Genomic DNA, 17302 nt, shown 5'->3' with positions numbered 1-17302 from the left:
TCCCACTTTCCACCCTGTTTGCTCATTTTGCAATTATTTTAAATACTCTAAGTACTTCCAAATCTTTTTCCTCTGTAGTGCTGGCCAATACTGTACCCCAATATTTTCTCCAGTCAAAGGATTCTTTACCCCTAGGTGCATTATTTCACATTTAGAAACATTGAAGTGCAGTTTCCACTGCTTTCACTAGTTTTCCAGCAAAGCCATATCATGTTCCATGTTACAGACAGGGAAATCAACACTATTGCACACCTTTGTGTCATCAGCAAAAAAAACCTACCTTACCCACCAATCCTTTAGTTATATCACTTACATATAGGTTCAATAGAACAGGATCTAGTACAAAGCCTTGTGGTACACGACTAGTGACTGGTCTCTGTTCTAAATGAACCCCATTTACAACCACACTTTGGTATCTATGTATTGGAGTCCCTTTTATCTCAGAGATCCAGTAAACAATGATCAAAATCCAATGGCAGGAAATATATGACATGTGGGTCCCAGGTTTTGTGAAATTTAACCATTGAGTAGCCTATTTCTTCTTGTTGTCAGGGAGAGAGAATCTATCACCCAGACTTTAGTTATGATTTGATTGGTTGCCGTGTATGGGTGTGTGTGTGTGTGTGTGTGTGTGGGGGGGGGGGGTGGGCGGGGGTTTGGTAGGTGTCATGTGGTGGTTGTCAAGCCCTCCATGTTTCCCTCCTCATTGGGTACCAAGCAAGGGTCACATGAGAGGCCTAACCCAGGGTGGGTTCTTCTGTGCTACGTTAGGCACTTTGTATAGGGTCACTGCCTTACACATGGGATACCTTTACTTTGAGCAGATGACTGAACTCTAATAAACTCTTTTGATGTAATTTACATCACCACGGCCACTTTAGGAGAGACACGCAGAGCCCTTGCCCTATGCGTGCACTTAATTAAACTCTTTCTCTTCTATACCTGCGTTCAGGCTAAGGGCCTTGGCAGTGCAGATCTGCTCCCATTATTATGGGAGTGCTGACATCTCCCTCGCTGCAAGAGACTATCTCACATGACACATGACAGGCTGCTAGAGAAACCTTATTACCCTTGGTAACCATTTGCTTGTACTTAAGACTGTATTAACCCTTGCATTCATGTCTTCATACCCTAATGTATGTAGTGACCCGAGCTGTAGACTATATTTGCCGGTTACTTGCATTACACCCCTTTAGTAACTTCAGACCAGGCAACGGCAAAGTTTCAAAAGTTTTACTTAAATAATTTAGCATGACAACATTCACAGGTAACAGTTCAATAGAAAAATGCAGTCTTTTTCCCAAAATCCCTATTCTCTAACTTCAGGCTTGTGGCTGCCCAGCATACCTGCATAGGATGAGAGTTCATGTCTGGTGGAGTCCATCAGAGGGTTCCTTAAGGAGAACTGCAAGCCCTGGCAGTCTCCTCTAGTAGCGGGAATTCCAATCCCAGCATGGCACTGTCGATCCATACTCTGGCAAAGCTGACAAGTGGCGCATCTTCCTAACTCCAATCTCATTATCTCTCTTCCCCAGGCACCCTGGATGCAGACTCCCTGTTCCTTTTATATCACACGGAACCAATGGGTCAGACCAAGCAAAGCCCGCCAAAAAAAAAACCGGGGAACACAGTTAAACATACCCTTTCCAACCAGGGCAGCATTAACCTCTATCTGCCAACAGCAGTAAGAACGTGCAACATCAGTTTGAACAGGCATTTAGTAAGTCCATCTGGTTTGAGGATAAGCAATGCCTCTCTAGACGTTGCAGAGATAGTGAAGCCTAACAATATAGCTAACATGACAGATAAACCTGCCCAAAGCCAGAGTATAGAGCTGTTGGGCAATCTGGCATGTTCACCATATATGACTATAAGTTCTTGGTTCTGAGCATCTGCATAAATATAGTCCTGTATTTGGAATATACTGTGAAATTCTAATCGGGACTAAGTACCAGCGGTACAGCACCTTGTAATTTGTCTCTTAGGCTTTTCTTATTGCCTACAGTCGATTTGAAACATTCCTATTTCTGTGTTCTTTGATGACAATATGACCTCCCAGTCTTGAAGAGCAGCCCTCGTTCTTGGAAACCATACTCTTAACCTCCTTAGCGGGATTCCCGAGTGTGGCTCGGGGTGAAATTTTAGTGCCATTAGCAGTAACCCCAAGCCACACTCGGGGTACTGCCAGGGAGCATCGTTGGATCCTGGTAGAGGTTACTTACCTTGTCCCCGGGATCCTGCAATGTGTCCATTCAGCATATGGCAGCCGGATCTTCCGCCCGATGCTGTGAGCCATGGCTTCCATCTCCTGCGACGTGACGCTTGCAGGGGGTGGAACCGGCGGCAAATTTGAAAAGTAAAACACACAAACACACTGATATATTGTAATCTTATTGGATTACATTACAAAATAAAATAAATGAACATTAGTTTGCCCCCCAGTGCCCTTTCCTGCAGTTTTACTGTACTTTGTGTGTATATATATATATATATATATATATACAATATACACACATATATATATATATATATATATATATATATATATATATATATATATATACACACATATATATATATATATATATATATATATATATATATATATATATATATATACACATATACACATATATATATATATACTTTAACTTATCTATAGTTATTTATTATATTATAATTTATGATTTTGTGTTTCAAACTTTATCATACCTGAGATGTTATAAAGAAGAACGCACAGTAAAAAAAAATCATATGTAACTAGTTGGTTTTGGCTGCTCATCCTTATGAATTGCTAGCAAAATAATTGTACCGCTTTCAGCACCTAAAATCGGAAACAATCATACCGCCAGGGAGGTTGAAATTAAGTGCTTTTATCTTTCCAACATATGTTTGTTGTTTGCTGTTTACATTAAATTAAATCATGTTATCTCAGGGTCACTGATACCCAGATGTTCTTTTATATGAGCATTAGCCAAATGCTCTGCATGTTTTAAAATGAATAGGTCCAACAGAGCATCATTTCTAGTTGGGACTTCTATAAACTATACCATAAAATTAAACTTGTATAGGCTTAAAAAAAAATTCTGCCATTTTGCTGTTCCAAGAGTGCCATTACTCCAGTTGAACTCAGGTCCTTTTTCTAGTTCATAAATCCATATCACATTGCCAAAGTTAATATTTGCAAACTATTCTATGAAAATCCACTTTTTTTATCTGTTCAACAGCTACATAAAAGGTTTGGAAACATCTATAGTTTGCAGTTCTTCAGGAAAAAGATAGTGGTGTTCAATGGATTTGAAGTGATGAAGGAAGCCCTAATAAACAGATCTGAGGATATAGCGGATCGTCCCCTGTTTCCCCTCAATGAGAAATTGGGATATAAAAGTGAAACTAAAGGTAATTTCTTCAAATCAATGTAAAAGAAATTTAGCAATGCAAACTTCATTTAGCAAAGGTAAGTGATTCAACAAGACCAGTGTAAAAATGGATGTCAATAATGATTTTTCTTCTTGTAAAAAAAGGTAAATGCCACAAGCGTACAAACCTGAATTGGATGTGGAATCAAGCTCTTGCAATTTCCCTTTTCAGAAACCCTCAGACTGGGTACGGGAGGGACACGAGGGACAGGACTAAGAGTCAGTTAGGTATTCTGTATGCAAATGCATGCAGATCAAAGAGACTGAAATGAACAGAACATTGACATCATCAATCTGCTGCTCTACCTTTACTATCCAATCAGCAGACAGAGGATAGAGAGGTTTTCCTTCTACAGCCTACAGCTGAGAATAGTGGCATCTAGCTGGCTGTGCAGTGACAAAGCTGTGTAAATCAAAGAACAGAATGAACAGGAATAAAAATATTTTTAAAGATAAAGTAGTTCAATTATATGTACTTCATCTGTGCAGGGGCAGACTGACAACTCATGGGGCCCTTGGGCAATAAGAGATCATGGGGCCCCCTGTGTCCCCACCCATACTCAATCCACACCCACACAAAGCCCCTCCTCCACACAGTTGTGTCCCCGCTGTCTCTCTTACCTGATCCTTAATCCTGCAGCTTTGGGCCAAGGATTTGCGAGCAGAGCACATTTCAGGGGAGCAGGGCACATTACATGGAAGCAAGGCACATTTTATGGGGGTGGGGCATATTACATGAGAGCAGGGTACCTTACAAGGGGGCAGGGCACATTACATGAGAACAGGGTACATTACATGGGGGCAGGGCACATTACAGGAGAGCAGCAGTGTTAATTTTGACGTCAAATTTCAATTTTGTTTTAGTTAAAGTCATTTGACTAAAATGCCATTTTAGTTTTAGTTGTGTTTTAGTCATCTGACCTGTTTTAGTCATTGTTTAGTTGACTAAAATAGTGTTTTAGAAAAAAAGAAAGGCACATTACTGGAGAGCAGTAAACATTTTAGAATAGCAGGGCACATTACATGGAGGAAGGGCACATTATAGGAGAGTAGGGAACATTATATGAGGGTAGTTGGAAGGGCATATTATGTGGGGGCAGGGAACATTATATAGAGGCAGGGTACATTACCTGGCAACAGGGCACATTTCATGGGGGTAGGGCACATTACAGGAGAGCGGGGAACATTACATGGGGGCAGGGCACATTACAGGAGAACAGGGCACATTACATGGGGGCAAGGCACATTACATGAAGGTAGGGCACATTGTATGGGGGCAGGGCACACTATGTGGGTGCAGGGCACATTAAAGGAGAGAAGGGCACAGTACTTGGGGTAAGGGCACATTACATAGGGGCAGGGCACATAACAGGAGATCAGGGAACATTACATGGAGAAGGGCATGTTACATGGGGGCAGGAGACCTTACAGGCAAGCAGGGAACATTACATAGGGGAAGGGCACATTACATGGGGGCAGGGCACATTACAGGAGAGCAGGGGCACATTACATGGAGGCAGGGCACATTACAGAAGATCAGGGCACATTACATGGGGGAAGGGCACATTACATGGGGCAAGACACATTACAGAAGAGCAGGGCACAATACAGGAGAGCAGGGCTTATTGCATGGGAGCAGGGCACATTACATGAGGGAAGGGCACAATACAGGAGAGTGGGGCACATTATATGGGAGTGGGGCACATTACAAGCGAGCAGGGCACAATGCGCAGGGTCAGGGCACATTACAGGAGAGCAAGGCATATTACATGGTGGCAGGGCACATTACAGTAGAGCAGGGTACGTTTCGTGAGGGCAGGGCACATTATGTGGGAGCAAGGCAAATTAGGAGAGAGCAGGACACATTATGTAGGAGCAGGGCATATTACATGGGGAAGGGCAGATTATGTGGGAGCAGGGAACATTACAGGAGAGCAGGGAACATTACATGGGAGCAGGGCACATTACAGTAGAGTAGGGCACATTACGTGGGGGCAGGGCACATTACTTGGGAGAAGGGCAATTACGTCGGGGAAGTGCACATTATGTTTGGGAAGGGCACATTACATGGGGGCAGGGCACATTTCATGGGGACAGGGCGCATTATGTGGGAGCATTGCACATTACAAGAGAGCAGGGCACATTACACATGGGGTTAGGGAATATTACAGAAGAGCAGGGCACATTGCGTCGGGAAAGGGCACATTTTAATGGGACAGGGCACATTATGTGGGAGCAGGGCACATTACAGGAGAGCAGGGAACATTACATGGGGTTAGGGAACATTACTGGAGAGCAGGGCACATTTCAGGAGAGTAGGGAACATTACATGGGCGCAGGGAAAATTACTTGGGCGCAGGGCACATTACGTAGGGGCAGGGCACATTATGTAGAGGCAGGGAACATTACACGGGGGAAAAGCACATTACACACAGCAATTCATGAGATGCTTAGTGGTCAGCACTATAATCAGTGTCAAGGTGCATTTTCTTTAATTTATTTCAAAGGGAAACCATTGATTGGGGCAAGGGGCAAGGCTGTATAGAGAATGTAAATGCTATATTTTATCTGACCCTCAAATCCCCCTTAAATCCATCCATGAACTACTTAGGGGTCCATGAACTTCATGTTAAGAAACCCTACCCTAATGTGTGTATGACTGGCAGACTGTTTAGGCTTTGACACATGTGTCAAACACAAGGCCCGTGGCCCAAATCCTGTCCACCAGTTCATTTCATGCAGCCCTCATACCTCTCTTGCACCCCCTCATCCCTGAGCCCACCTTTTCTCAGCAATTGGCAGCAGAGAGGAGGATAGAACTCTTTTGCCAGATACTGTGCTTCTCCGTGCAGCCATGGAGAGGCTAGTCTCTGCCCCTTCCTCTCCCCTCTTCCCAGAGGTGACAGAACTCCTACAGATCCTGTGCCTGTCTGTGCAGCCACAGCACCCCCTTGTCTCTGCCTCCTTTGGTCCCAGCATTCAGCTGACTACAGCCCTCCTTTGGTCCCCCTCCAGACCATGCACTTTCTGCTTCCCTACTCTGCCCCAGCTTCTTTCTGGCAGCAGCACAAGGTAAGGGGGGGGGGGGTTATTTTTGACATCTGATGTAGGGGGGGGGGGTGCTCTGGACATCTGCTTATAATTATTATGAGAATAATACAATGCAATTCCAGTTGAAAAGTAGGGTTGCACACCGCTGGTATCATCCACAAGAAACTTTATTGGAGACTGCTCAGACAAAACACCATGGCAGAATCATGTTCTATCCGATCAGTCTCCAATAAAGTTTCTTGTGGATTATACCAGCGGTATGTGACCCTTGTTTTCAGATTTGCATCATCTGCTAAAGGAGTGTGGGTGGGCTCCGTTCCCTTTCACAGCTTAAGTCCTAAGTTAAAGTGACTGTAAACAATCACCTTGTAAAACAGCCCATTCAGTTTAAAATAGAAATAAAAGGCAAAACATGTTTGTGTGAATTAAAAAAAAAAACATTATAAATACCTTTTTTTATAACTGATCACAACCCTCTGTTCTCAGCTGCATAAGAGCTGGGGGGAGGAGAAGCTGGAGAAGACTGAGCTTCTCATTGAATGGCTGTGCAATGGGGGTGTGTCAGGACAAGTATGATCTCTGGAGGAGAGTACACTGAGTTCCCAGCACAGCTAGAGAACTGACCACAGTGTGCTCAGTGTGCTTAGTGTGGTCATTTTTAATAGAAAGGCAGAGGGATTGGCAGAAACACCAGAGATTTCCCACAAAGAAAGCAATACAAAGAGAACAGGATACTTTATAATACAAGTACATGGTACAGCAGGCACATATCAGGAATATGAAGTGTTGGGATAACAAATGCTTTATTATTAAGACCAGTAATAATTAAATGTAGGAGCAATTATTTAATTTGATAACGAGTAGATACATTTATATAGTCTTACAGATACAACTGGTCCTATGAGGGCAACCATAATTCTGATGCAACCTGTGATGAAATTAGGTTTGACACCCCTGGCTGTCATTGTGTAGGCATTGCAAGATAAGGAAGGTTGAGGTACTTGCATAGCACAGTCTTATATTAATCAAGCAACCAATGTTGCATTTTGGCTGTTTCCCCACTCTATCCCTATCTCAGGGGCCTCACTTTCCAAATGCCCCCCCCCACCCGTAAGGAAAAGCATGCTGACCTGGAGCTGTCTCACCACAAACTTCTTTTACTCTCTCTCTATTCCATCACACTGAAGCACCACCTCCCCAAGGGCATCTCCACCCCATTCAACGTAATGGGGCATTCACACCCTGTTATGCCCCATTACGTTATGCCCCATTACTCTATTTCAGGGGTCAGATACTGGCATAAATGGTTCCTGCATACTCTGCAAAGTGCTCAAAGTTATTTTGGTGCTCTTTATATGCTGGATTTAAATCTATGTACTTTTGTTGCACACAGTTTAGGGGGGATTGCACAATACCCCCCTTTATATACTGTACACCTTTGCTGCAATATATTACTGGTAATAATTATTTATGACTTTCTGTTACAAACAATAATAGCAAACAATAGATCAACAATGCTGCTAAAAGGCAGGAGGCTCTGCCCGGCTACACGTGGCCTCCAGAGCTCAAAGACAAGCCTGATGATGAGCAAAAGCCCTAGGTCATGTGCTTTGTGCTTGATAAAACTGTTTGTGTGTGCTGCTGGAGCCTGGTTGGAGGTCCTCTATTGTATGTGCTATATAGCACAAAACTTTCATAACATTATACATTTGCAGTTGGCTGATATGTTAAAAGTATTTCAATTATGATTATACAAATTTATTGTAATTGTCACTTTTGAAATAAGTTCTTATAGTGTAGCTGTTTTATATATTCGAGAAATAATAAATATAACTAAAATGTAGATATTTCTAAGTAAATGTGGTGAAAAGCTTATTGCAAAGCATGGCATAATGGAAGAAAAGGATGAAGGGTTGTGAATTAGGAGATTTGCCATTAGCAGCTGCACCCACAGCCTACAGCAGGTAGGGTGTTATATGGCTGATGTGTGATCTACTGGGAAAGGTAACTTCCAGGTGGTGTATGTACCAGTATTACATTGACTGAAAGCAGAAAACGAGATGAAATGGGTGAAGGTGGTATAATGTGATAGTCGGTTAGTGCTGCTATGTAAGGGGTTCACTATTTAAACAAAAGAATATCTGCTACACGGTATCAAGGTAGAAAAAACAATGCTAGCTCATTTTATTGTAATCCTTTGGACGTTTAAGACATATTAAATCTCACAAATATTTTTAGAGAGATCTCATTTAAAGCATGAGATAAGATATGTTTTTGTGGGGCAATGAAACTATTGGAACTTCAAACTAATAATCTTAAGTGTATGTAGCACCCTCCTAGATAGGTGCTAGGAAGCAGAATAGTTTGCTCTGCCTGCTTAACAGGAGAGCAGCAGGCAAATCATAGTCTGCTCCATCTGCTTATCAGGGGAGCCTGATCAGTAGTTATGCCTGTTGCATGTGTGATAAATCTGGGCTGATGGAGTATCCCCACTGTATCCAATAGGGGAGCCTGTTGGACAGTGGAGGAAACCCAGCCAGTGATACACAGGCTTTGTAACTATCCCAGTGGGTTGGCACAAACAGTGGTGCATCCTGGGATATGTTAAAAAAGCCAAGGGCACATGTGACAGGGTGTCTTTGGGCGGGAAGCCAGGTCCCAGGAGGAGGGTGACGGCTGTCTCTTCTCCTGTCTGTATGGAAGGTGGTCACAGGCGGTCGGCCTAGTGGACCAGAAGTGTGGTGCTGAGCCAGGAGGTCCAGTGGATTCTGACCAGCGGAGTTGGAGGCAGAACAACCTTGGGCAAAACAGTGTCCGTGAGTACCGGGAAGCTTGCCAGGGGTCTGCCCAGGAAGGAGACCGCTCCAGGGGAGAGTCAGTGGACAGGAGCTAGCACACACAGCAAGTGAGAAAGGGGGTGCCAAGCTAGGACCCTGAAGGATAACTTTAACAGGATCATATTCATTATCTTCACTTCAGTGGAAGGTGAAGCAGCGGCCTTGCCTGTCACTATAGCTAGTTGTCGTCAGAATTTGTGCATAGTTCGTAGTTGGATTATCCCACTCCTACCTTCTCCTATCCCAGTTCTAAATAGAACACAAAAAAACAAATCCCCTGGACTGTTCATTGTCTGACCCAAGCATCTAAAGTGATACATTTCCATAGACTGTTGCTACGTGTAGGGGAATCCAGAAAGTGCAATTCTCAGAAGTCCTCTAGGGGGAAGTGCTACATGTATATTTAACATAAGAAGTGTAATAAATCAGTGGATATTGTTTTCATTATCAAGGTTAAGGTATTATACTGGTAATGGGGCTGGTGTATATTATGATAAAGTCACTAACGATGGGTTTCATATGATAGAATCAGTTATGGGAATGTTATTCTGCTGCTTCTATTATTTCCTAAAAGATATCTGGAATTCAAAGAGCCAATAAGTATAAACGAGGTACTGGTACCAACATCCAGAAGTATATTACAGAAAAGAGAGGTGGAGACTAGTTCCCCAACTTAAGTCTCCAAGGAATAGGGGGACGTAGGACTTTCTAGGTACCATAAACACATAAACGTGTACACAAAAAAATAAATAAAAAAATATATATAAATTTTATTCAGCAAACAGGTAGATTTTAAAATAGACATATAGGATGCATGTCCAAAAAAATGTTATCATAGGGGAAGTACATATGTATAACCAAACATGGCTTAATATCTACTAAAGCAATAAATATTTAGTACACTCAAGAAGCGTAACATAAACCTTTCCAAAATGGAGCATTTTTAGATCCCCAACATGTTTCGCAGGTAATAACTTGCTTCTTCAGGAGGATGATTGTTATGATTGCTCTAAAGAATATAATAGTAGAAGGTAAGTATAAAGCAAAAACATATATACAACAACACATCAAATAGATAAAGACATGCCAAATCAAAATCGAAGGTGACCATACAAAAAATGTATATATACATACATGTAAGACACAGGTATGGGGGAACAAAGACATGGGAGATGTTTCTGCTCACCAAATAAGGCACACCAGTCGTCCAAGATTATGGAACAGCCCAGCAAATGCATGCTTCCCCCCGGACACAGGGGATTATGAGAAATGCCATATAGTGGAAGAAAAACGAGTTCATCCTCAAGTTGGTACCGCCAACATAGTCCCCTGGCTTGAAGGATAATAACACACAAGCAAGCATGAATGCCTGCTTATGTAGTCCCCTATATGTAGTCCGATGCGCCGTACTGCACATGCGCAAAAGGCCACGCATGCACACTCAGGCCGCAATTCAGCGAGGAACACAGTCCACGTAGGCTAGGGGAGGTACTTAGACCTCCCCCTGCCCGATGCATCACGTTTCCGCCAGGCAGGAAAATCAAGCAGGATCTCCCATGAAAAAGCGTAATAGAGCTGACCTGCCACAGTAAAACTACGTTAATATCTTTGGTCATTCCCTCTGTAACTGTTAAAAATATATTTCTGAAATGGATAAGTAAATATATGGGAATTTGAAGACAATGAAGATCTGATGCTGACAAATAAACTTGGGTTCGCCCATAAAAGCTGGCAGGTGGGTCGGGCGGATGTAGAGATTCCCCCCCCCCCCCCTTTTTTGAGCTTGTACTTTTCTATGGCGAAACTTTGTGACTGTGGAAGATTTAGTGGTGTTACATAGTTATATAGTTACATAGTAGTTGAGGTTGAATAAAGACAATAGTCCATCCAGTTCAACCTGTTTAGGTGTGTGTGGACATATTAATTTCCCATACCCTCGAATGCTACTTTTACTTTCAATGAATTTTTATTGAAATTTACACAATACAACAAAGAAAGTCGTGTACAAACATTGTTCCAAGCAGTGAAATTCAATAACTTCAACAGGTACAAGGAGCAGTAAACTGTAACAATCCAAAGTGCAACATAGAAATATGGGTTCATCATATGGATAGTAGGACGTATCGGCAGCCAGCCCACAAGAGCTATATATGAGTCAAGGAAGAGCAAGGTTGGCAAGCGAGCGTTGCCATGTTAGCCACTGTTGCCACGAGGAGAGGGATTTTTGGTAGTTCCCTCTACTGGAGGCAAACATTAATTCATATGAGCAGTGAGTGTGCACCATGTCCAAGACTTCTTGAACTTTGGGGGGATGTAAACCTTTCCAGTGTCTGGTGATAGTCAACCTGGCTGCTAAGAGTACATGGGTGATGATGTGCCTAGATTCGGGAGGGTACTTTTCTATCATGAGATTCAGTAGGGCAAGAGCCGGAGAGGACGCCACGGTAAGGTTAGTGATTTCCCCCAGTTTGGCAAATACATCTAGCCAGTAGCTGCGCAGAGATGGGCAATCCCAAAGGATATGGAATATGTTACCTACATGTCCGCATTGTCTCCAGCAGAGCGGAGAGGAGGACTTGTAAAATGTAGCTAGTTTGGAGGGCGTGTGATGCCAACGGAGGGTAATCTTAACCGTTTGTTCCCAAAGTGCTGAGCATTTGGTGTGTTTGTAGGCATGACGGAGTGCCGTCTGCCATTGGCCCAGTGTGTATGAGTGTTGGAGGTCCGCCTCCCATTGGAGGAGAGGGCGAGATTTGGAAAGTGTGGACTTGTCTTGCAGGATCGAGTATATCAGCGAAATGCCCTTTGAGGAGGTGGCAGGAGAGTTCAAGAAGTTCCAAAGGAGGGATGGAAGGCCATAGATTGGAGAGGGAAGAGTAGATAGGAGGTGTTTAATCCTTAGATATGTAAAGAGGGTTGAAGGGGAGAGGCCATAATCTAGCTGTAGGGAAGGGAAAGGTCTCAGGACATTGTCTTGAAAAAGATGCTGAAGCGTCAGGACGCCGTGTAATGTCCAGTCTGCGAGAGAAATGTCAGGGATCAACAGGGTGATGGTTTCCAACGGGATTGGTAGTGAAGTGATGTTGGAGGAGGTTTTTGTAAGGGGCAAGAGTTTGCACCAGGTAGCAAGCGAAGCCACCATAGGGGGAGAGAAGGACGAAGGTATTTTGGGACTATTAGGGGCGCTGAGTAACCAGGTTCGCAAGGACAGTTTGGGTACTAAGGTAGTTTCAATCTGACCCCAACTAGTGGTGGGTGAGGAGCGGAACCATTCCTTCAGTTGAGTTGTCAGGGTAGCTAAATAGTAGTCTCAGAAGTCAACATAGCCCGTTCCCCCTGCTAGGCGGTGTTTAATCAGGATCGAATGGGCACAACGTGGTTTCTTATGTTGCCACATGTATGCTCTCAGGATGGATTGTAGGGATGTGAAATACGAGTTGGGAATGGGGATAGGCAACGTGCGGAATAAGTACAGAAGTTGGGGGAGAATCATCATTTTAAATGCAGCAAGTCTGCCTGACCAGGAGAATTCGTGATGCTGGAGGGATTGTAATTCAGATTGCATTTTAGAAAGGAAGGGGGCATAGTTCGTTTTGAAAAGGGATTTTACCGACGCAGTCAAGTGGATACCGAGATAAGGAATGGAGTGTTCTGCCCATGAGAACGGGAATCTTTGTTGGAGGATGGATTTAGTCGCTAGGTCAAGATGTAGATCAAGGATTGTTGATTTGGTCACGTTTACTTTATAGTATGATACATTGCTAAACCATTGGAGGATACGATACGTTTCCGGGAGGGACTGGAGAGGGTCAGACAGCATCACTATTACGTCGTCCGCAAATAGGCTGATTTTATGGTTAACCGATCCAAACTGAAACCCCGAAATAAGGGGAATAGAGCGGATATGAGCCGCTAATGGTTCCATGAGAAGATTAAAAATCAGGGGGGACAGGGGGCAACCCTGACGAGTGCCATTTGTGATGTTAAAGGGCCGAGACAGCATGTTGGAAGTGTAAACCCTTGCCGAGGGAGTGGAATACAGCGCAAGAATCGCCGACAAGATAGTACCTTGGAAACCGAATTTAGTCAGTACAGCTCTGAGATAGTCCCAGTGGACCCTGTCGAACGCCTTCTCTGCGTCCAAGGAAAGAAGCAGAGAAGGCGTCCGAGAGGTCTCAGCATGATAGACAATATTGAGGAGTCGCCTGGTAGCGTCTGATGCCTGGCGAAAAGGCGTAAAGCCCGTCTGGTCCAAGTGAACCAGGGAGGGAAGGACATCCTGGATCCTATTGGCAAGCAATTTAGCGTAGATTTTGGCATCCAAATTTAAGAGGGATATTGGCCTGAAATTTTGGGGGGAAGTAGGGGCCTTCCCAGGCTTTGGAAGGGTGATGACCAAAGCTTGGAGCATCTCAGGAGGGAACTTAGAGGAAGAGGCAGCTTGAAGAAAGACAGGTAGCAGATGAGGTGAGAGGACGGAGTGAAATTGCTTAAAGTACTCGCCCGACAGACCGTCAGGTCCAGGTGCTTTGTTGGATGGCAGGGCTGAGATGACAGTCGAAATGTCGTGTGTTGTGAACGGGGCATTCAGGACTGCCAGTTGTTCCGTGGTAAGGGTGGGGAGTGAGACCGCTGCCAGAAACTCATCAACCTCCGCTTTGGAGGGTTGGTGCGTGTCTGGATCTCGATTAATGTTGTACAGGGCCTCATAGTAAAGACTGAAAGCGTTAGCTATGTCTTGTGGGTTATATTCCTTTTTGGAGGAAAGGGGGTTATGTATAAATTCGATTCTGGACTTAACTCTTTGACCTTTAATTTTTTGTGCCATGCTCTTCCCTGCTTTATTGGAGGTGGAGTATGAAGTCGCCTTACATCTGCGATGAAAGCGCTCAAAGTCCACCAACAATAGAGACCGCAACTCATGTCTCATAGTAGTAAGCTTCAGTTTGTGGTTAGGATCAGGGTGCTTCTTATTCAACTCATCCAGGGCAGCTATAGAAGAGAGAAGAGAGTCCACACGGGCGGATCTCCTCTTCTTCTCCCTAGAGCCCGCCTGGATGAGCAGACCCCTCACAAACGCTTTATGTGCGTTCCACACCACAGCCGGGTCGGATACAGAATGCTGGTTGTGGGCAAAGAATTGTTCAAGTTGAGTAGAGATGTGATTGACAACATGAGGTTGCTGGAGCAGAAAATTGTTGGTACGCCAAATGAAATGGGATTGTTGGGATGATTTGTCTGACAGGGTGAGTGTCAGAGGGGCATGGTCCGACCAGGCTATCGTGTGGATCTCAGAAGACAAAACATTTTGCAATAACCACTTGTCCAGTAGGAAGAGGTCAATCCTGGAATAAGTGTTGTGGCATGGGGAAAAGTACGTATAGTCATGCTCTTCGGCGTGTTGACAGCGCCATGCATCATGGAGGTCATGGGAATGGAGCAATTTTTTCAGCCGAGAGTCGTGGCGCTTGGAAGGTGCAGTAGAGTCAAGAGTTACATCGGGAACCATGTTGAAATCACCACAGACAATTAAATGTCCTTTGTGGACTTTGGCAGTGGCTTTAAGAGCTTTGGAGAGGAAAGGAATCTGCCGTTGGTTAGGTGCGTATACATTGAGGATAGTGTATACCACATTATTGATAGAGCATACAAGGACGAGATAGCGGCCCTGGGCATCTGTAGTCAGGTGGTGTTGTTGAAAGGAGACAGAGTCCCTGATAGCGATCATCACTCCCCTTTTTTTGGCATTGTAGCAGGAGTGGAAGACGTGGGGGAAATTTTTGTGCCGGCAGTACTGCAAAGGTGTTTGAGAGAAGTGGGTCTCTTGTACACATAGAATGTCACTGTGGTGAGCAGTGGCGGTTGACCACAATGATTTCCGTTTGGCCGGGTGGTTCAATCCCCGAGCGTTGAGAGACAATATTGTGAGCGGCATGGTGTAGAAAGGGGTATGTATGCAGATAGGTTGGAGTTACTCACACTTGGATGAGGTGACACAGATAGGTAGATCGAGTGGCCGAGTCCTGTGGAGCACGTAGAACCTGGTTGGTCGGAGGGTCGTCGTCTAGCAAGGAGCTCGAACAATACTAGCGTGGATCAGCAGCTGTGAGGTAACACAAAAGAGAAAAAGAGGAAAGAAAAAAAAAAACAGTAACAACAGAAAATAGACACAACTGTGCGTCAGATGAAGTATGGTTGCGATAGTGCCCAGAAGGCGGGTGGAGTAATGCACTGGCAGGTATCACAACTTGGTAACTACCAGCGATATGGGGGGAAGAGTTTTCAGAAGTACTCCGCGATGGTGACAGGGAAGAGAGCTGGTGGATGTTGAGATCCGCTGCGCATGATATTCACGGACGTTGGCGGTTGTTTCCATCAGGATGATTCCTGGGCTGGCGTGGACCAGGGGCCGAGGTCTGCATAGGTTCCTCCTGCGGTGGGGAAGGGATGATACCCCAGGAATGGAGCAGTCGCATGCCGTTTTGCATGGAGGAGATGGTATGCGGGATCCCATTTTTGGTGACAAGGATAGTTGCCGGATGGCACCATTTGTAGGGAATGTTATTGTTCATCAAGGCCTTAGTGATGGAACTAAGCTGTCTCCGCATTTGGAGTGTATATTTAGAGAGATCTGCGAACAGCTGTATGTTCTCATATGGGGCCGGGAGTGTACGCTGAAGACGGGAAGCAGCCAGCAGGTGATCCTTCGTTTGATAGAAATGCACTCTCATAAGAGTATCCCGTGGGACTGAGTCAGCAAGATGGGATGCCTTGGGTAGTCGGTGGATGCGGTCTATAGTGAGGTCCATAGCAGTGCAATCAGGGAGCATGGCAGCCATGAGGGAACTGGCATATGCGTGGAGTTCACTTTGGGGAACAGACTCGGGGATACCTCGCAATTTGACGTTGTTACGTCTTGATCTGTCCTCCAAGTCAGCCAATTTAGCCTTAATCCAGTGCTGTTCATCCCTCGTTTCATCGCAGGTGTCAATAATGTCATTAATGGTGTCTGTGCATTCAGCCATCCGTGTCTCCACAGAGTGGATTCTGCAATCCATCCCCTGAACATCAGATGCAACTTTGCCAAATAGAGCTGTCAGGTTCTGAAATAGGGAGGATTGGAAGGTCATCAGCATGTCTTTGAGGGTTGTGTCCAGGACAGGCTGACCTGTGGTGGGAAAGTCAGCTATGGATGCCATAAGAGCGGGGGCTAACAGGGGACTGGAGGCCTGGCTGCTGAGGGGGAGACTGGAGGGCTGCATTTCCAATCTCATGCGGGCCTTAGCTGGGCTGGAGGAAGCAGGGGAATAGTCTCCTGGTCTGGGTGGGGAAGAAGGTGAGGAAAGTGGTGGCAGTACCTCACTGGAAACGCCGGTGTCATCCGCTGGCTGCGTGTGGAGTAATGCTGCAGTGGCGCCGGCGCCATCTTGCCTCATAGGATCCCGTGGCGGGGGCCGGGTGAAGAAGGCCGTCAGCTTCTTCGGCCGGTGATCATCTTTTCGTTTGCGGGACATCGTGTGCCGGAGCTCGGCGGGGGTCCGTGGAGTAAGTCGGCGGGCTGATGCGGACGCGAGCGGGCTGTAGTCGCTGGTGAGTCTCCCTGTCGCTCGGAGCGAAAGGCTTAAGCGGCCATCTCTGGTGCCGGCAAGCCACGCCCCCGAATGCTACTTTTAAAAGACTCTTGGACGTACATCTCAAAGATCAATGTACGTCCAAGAGTCTTTTAAAAGTAGCCATACTCCCTGCAGTTACCACCATTTGTGGTAGAGAGTTCCACAATCTTATAGCCCTTACTGTAAAAACCCCCCTGCATAGCCTTAGGTTAAATCTCTCTAATCGCATTGTATGGCCTCTTGTCCTCTTACATTCCTTGTGACTGAATAGTTTTTTTCTATGCTGATAACACCGTTGAGGTTTTTGTAAATTGCTATCATGTCATAGTTACATAGTTGGTGAGGTTGAATAAAGACAAAAGTCCATCCAGTTCAACCTGTG

At 44.9% G+C, this 17302-nt stretch overlaps 1 protein-coding gene across 1 annotated transcript in view; it reads left to right on the top strand.

Moving 5' to 3' along the window:
- Positions 1 to 17302, top strand: part of LOC309561247 (cytochrome P450 2D17-like) — a 136213-nt gene that overhangs the window by 49183 nt on the left and 69728 nt on the right. The window contains exon 2 of the mRNA XM_082265044.1: positions 3228 to 3399. Within this exon, the coding sequence (XP_082121170.1) occupies positions 3228 to 3399 (172 nt within the window). The remainder of the gene's footprint in view (positions 1 to 3227; positions 3400 to 17302) is intronic.

Source organism: Pelophylax lessonae (genome assembly GCF_965119305.1).
Source record: "Pelophylax lessonae genome assembly, chromosome: 8".
In the NCBI taxonomy this organism is placed as follows: domain Eukaryota; kingdom Metazoa; phylum Chordata; class Amphibia; order Anura; family Ranidae; genus Pelophylax; species Pelophylax lessonae.
This window is presented reverse-complemented; position numbering and strand designations above follow the sequence as displayed.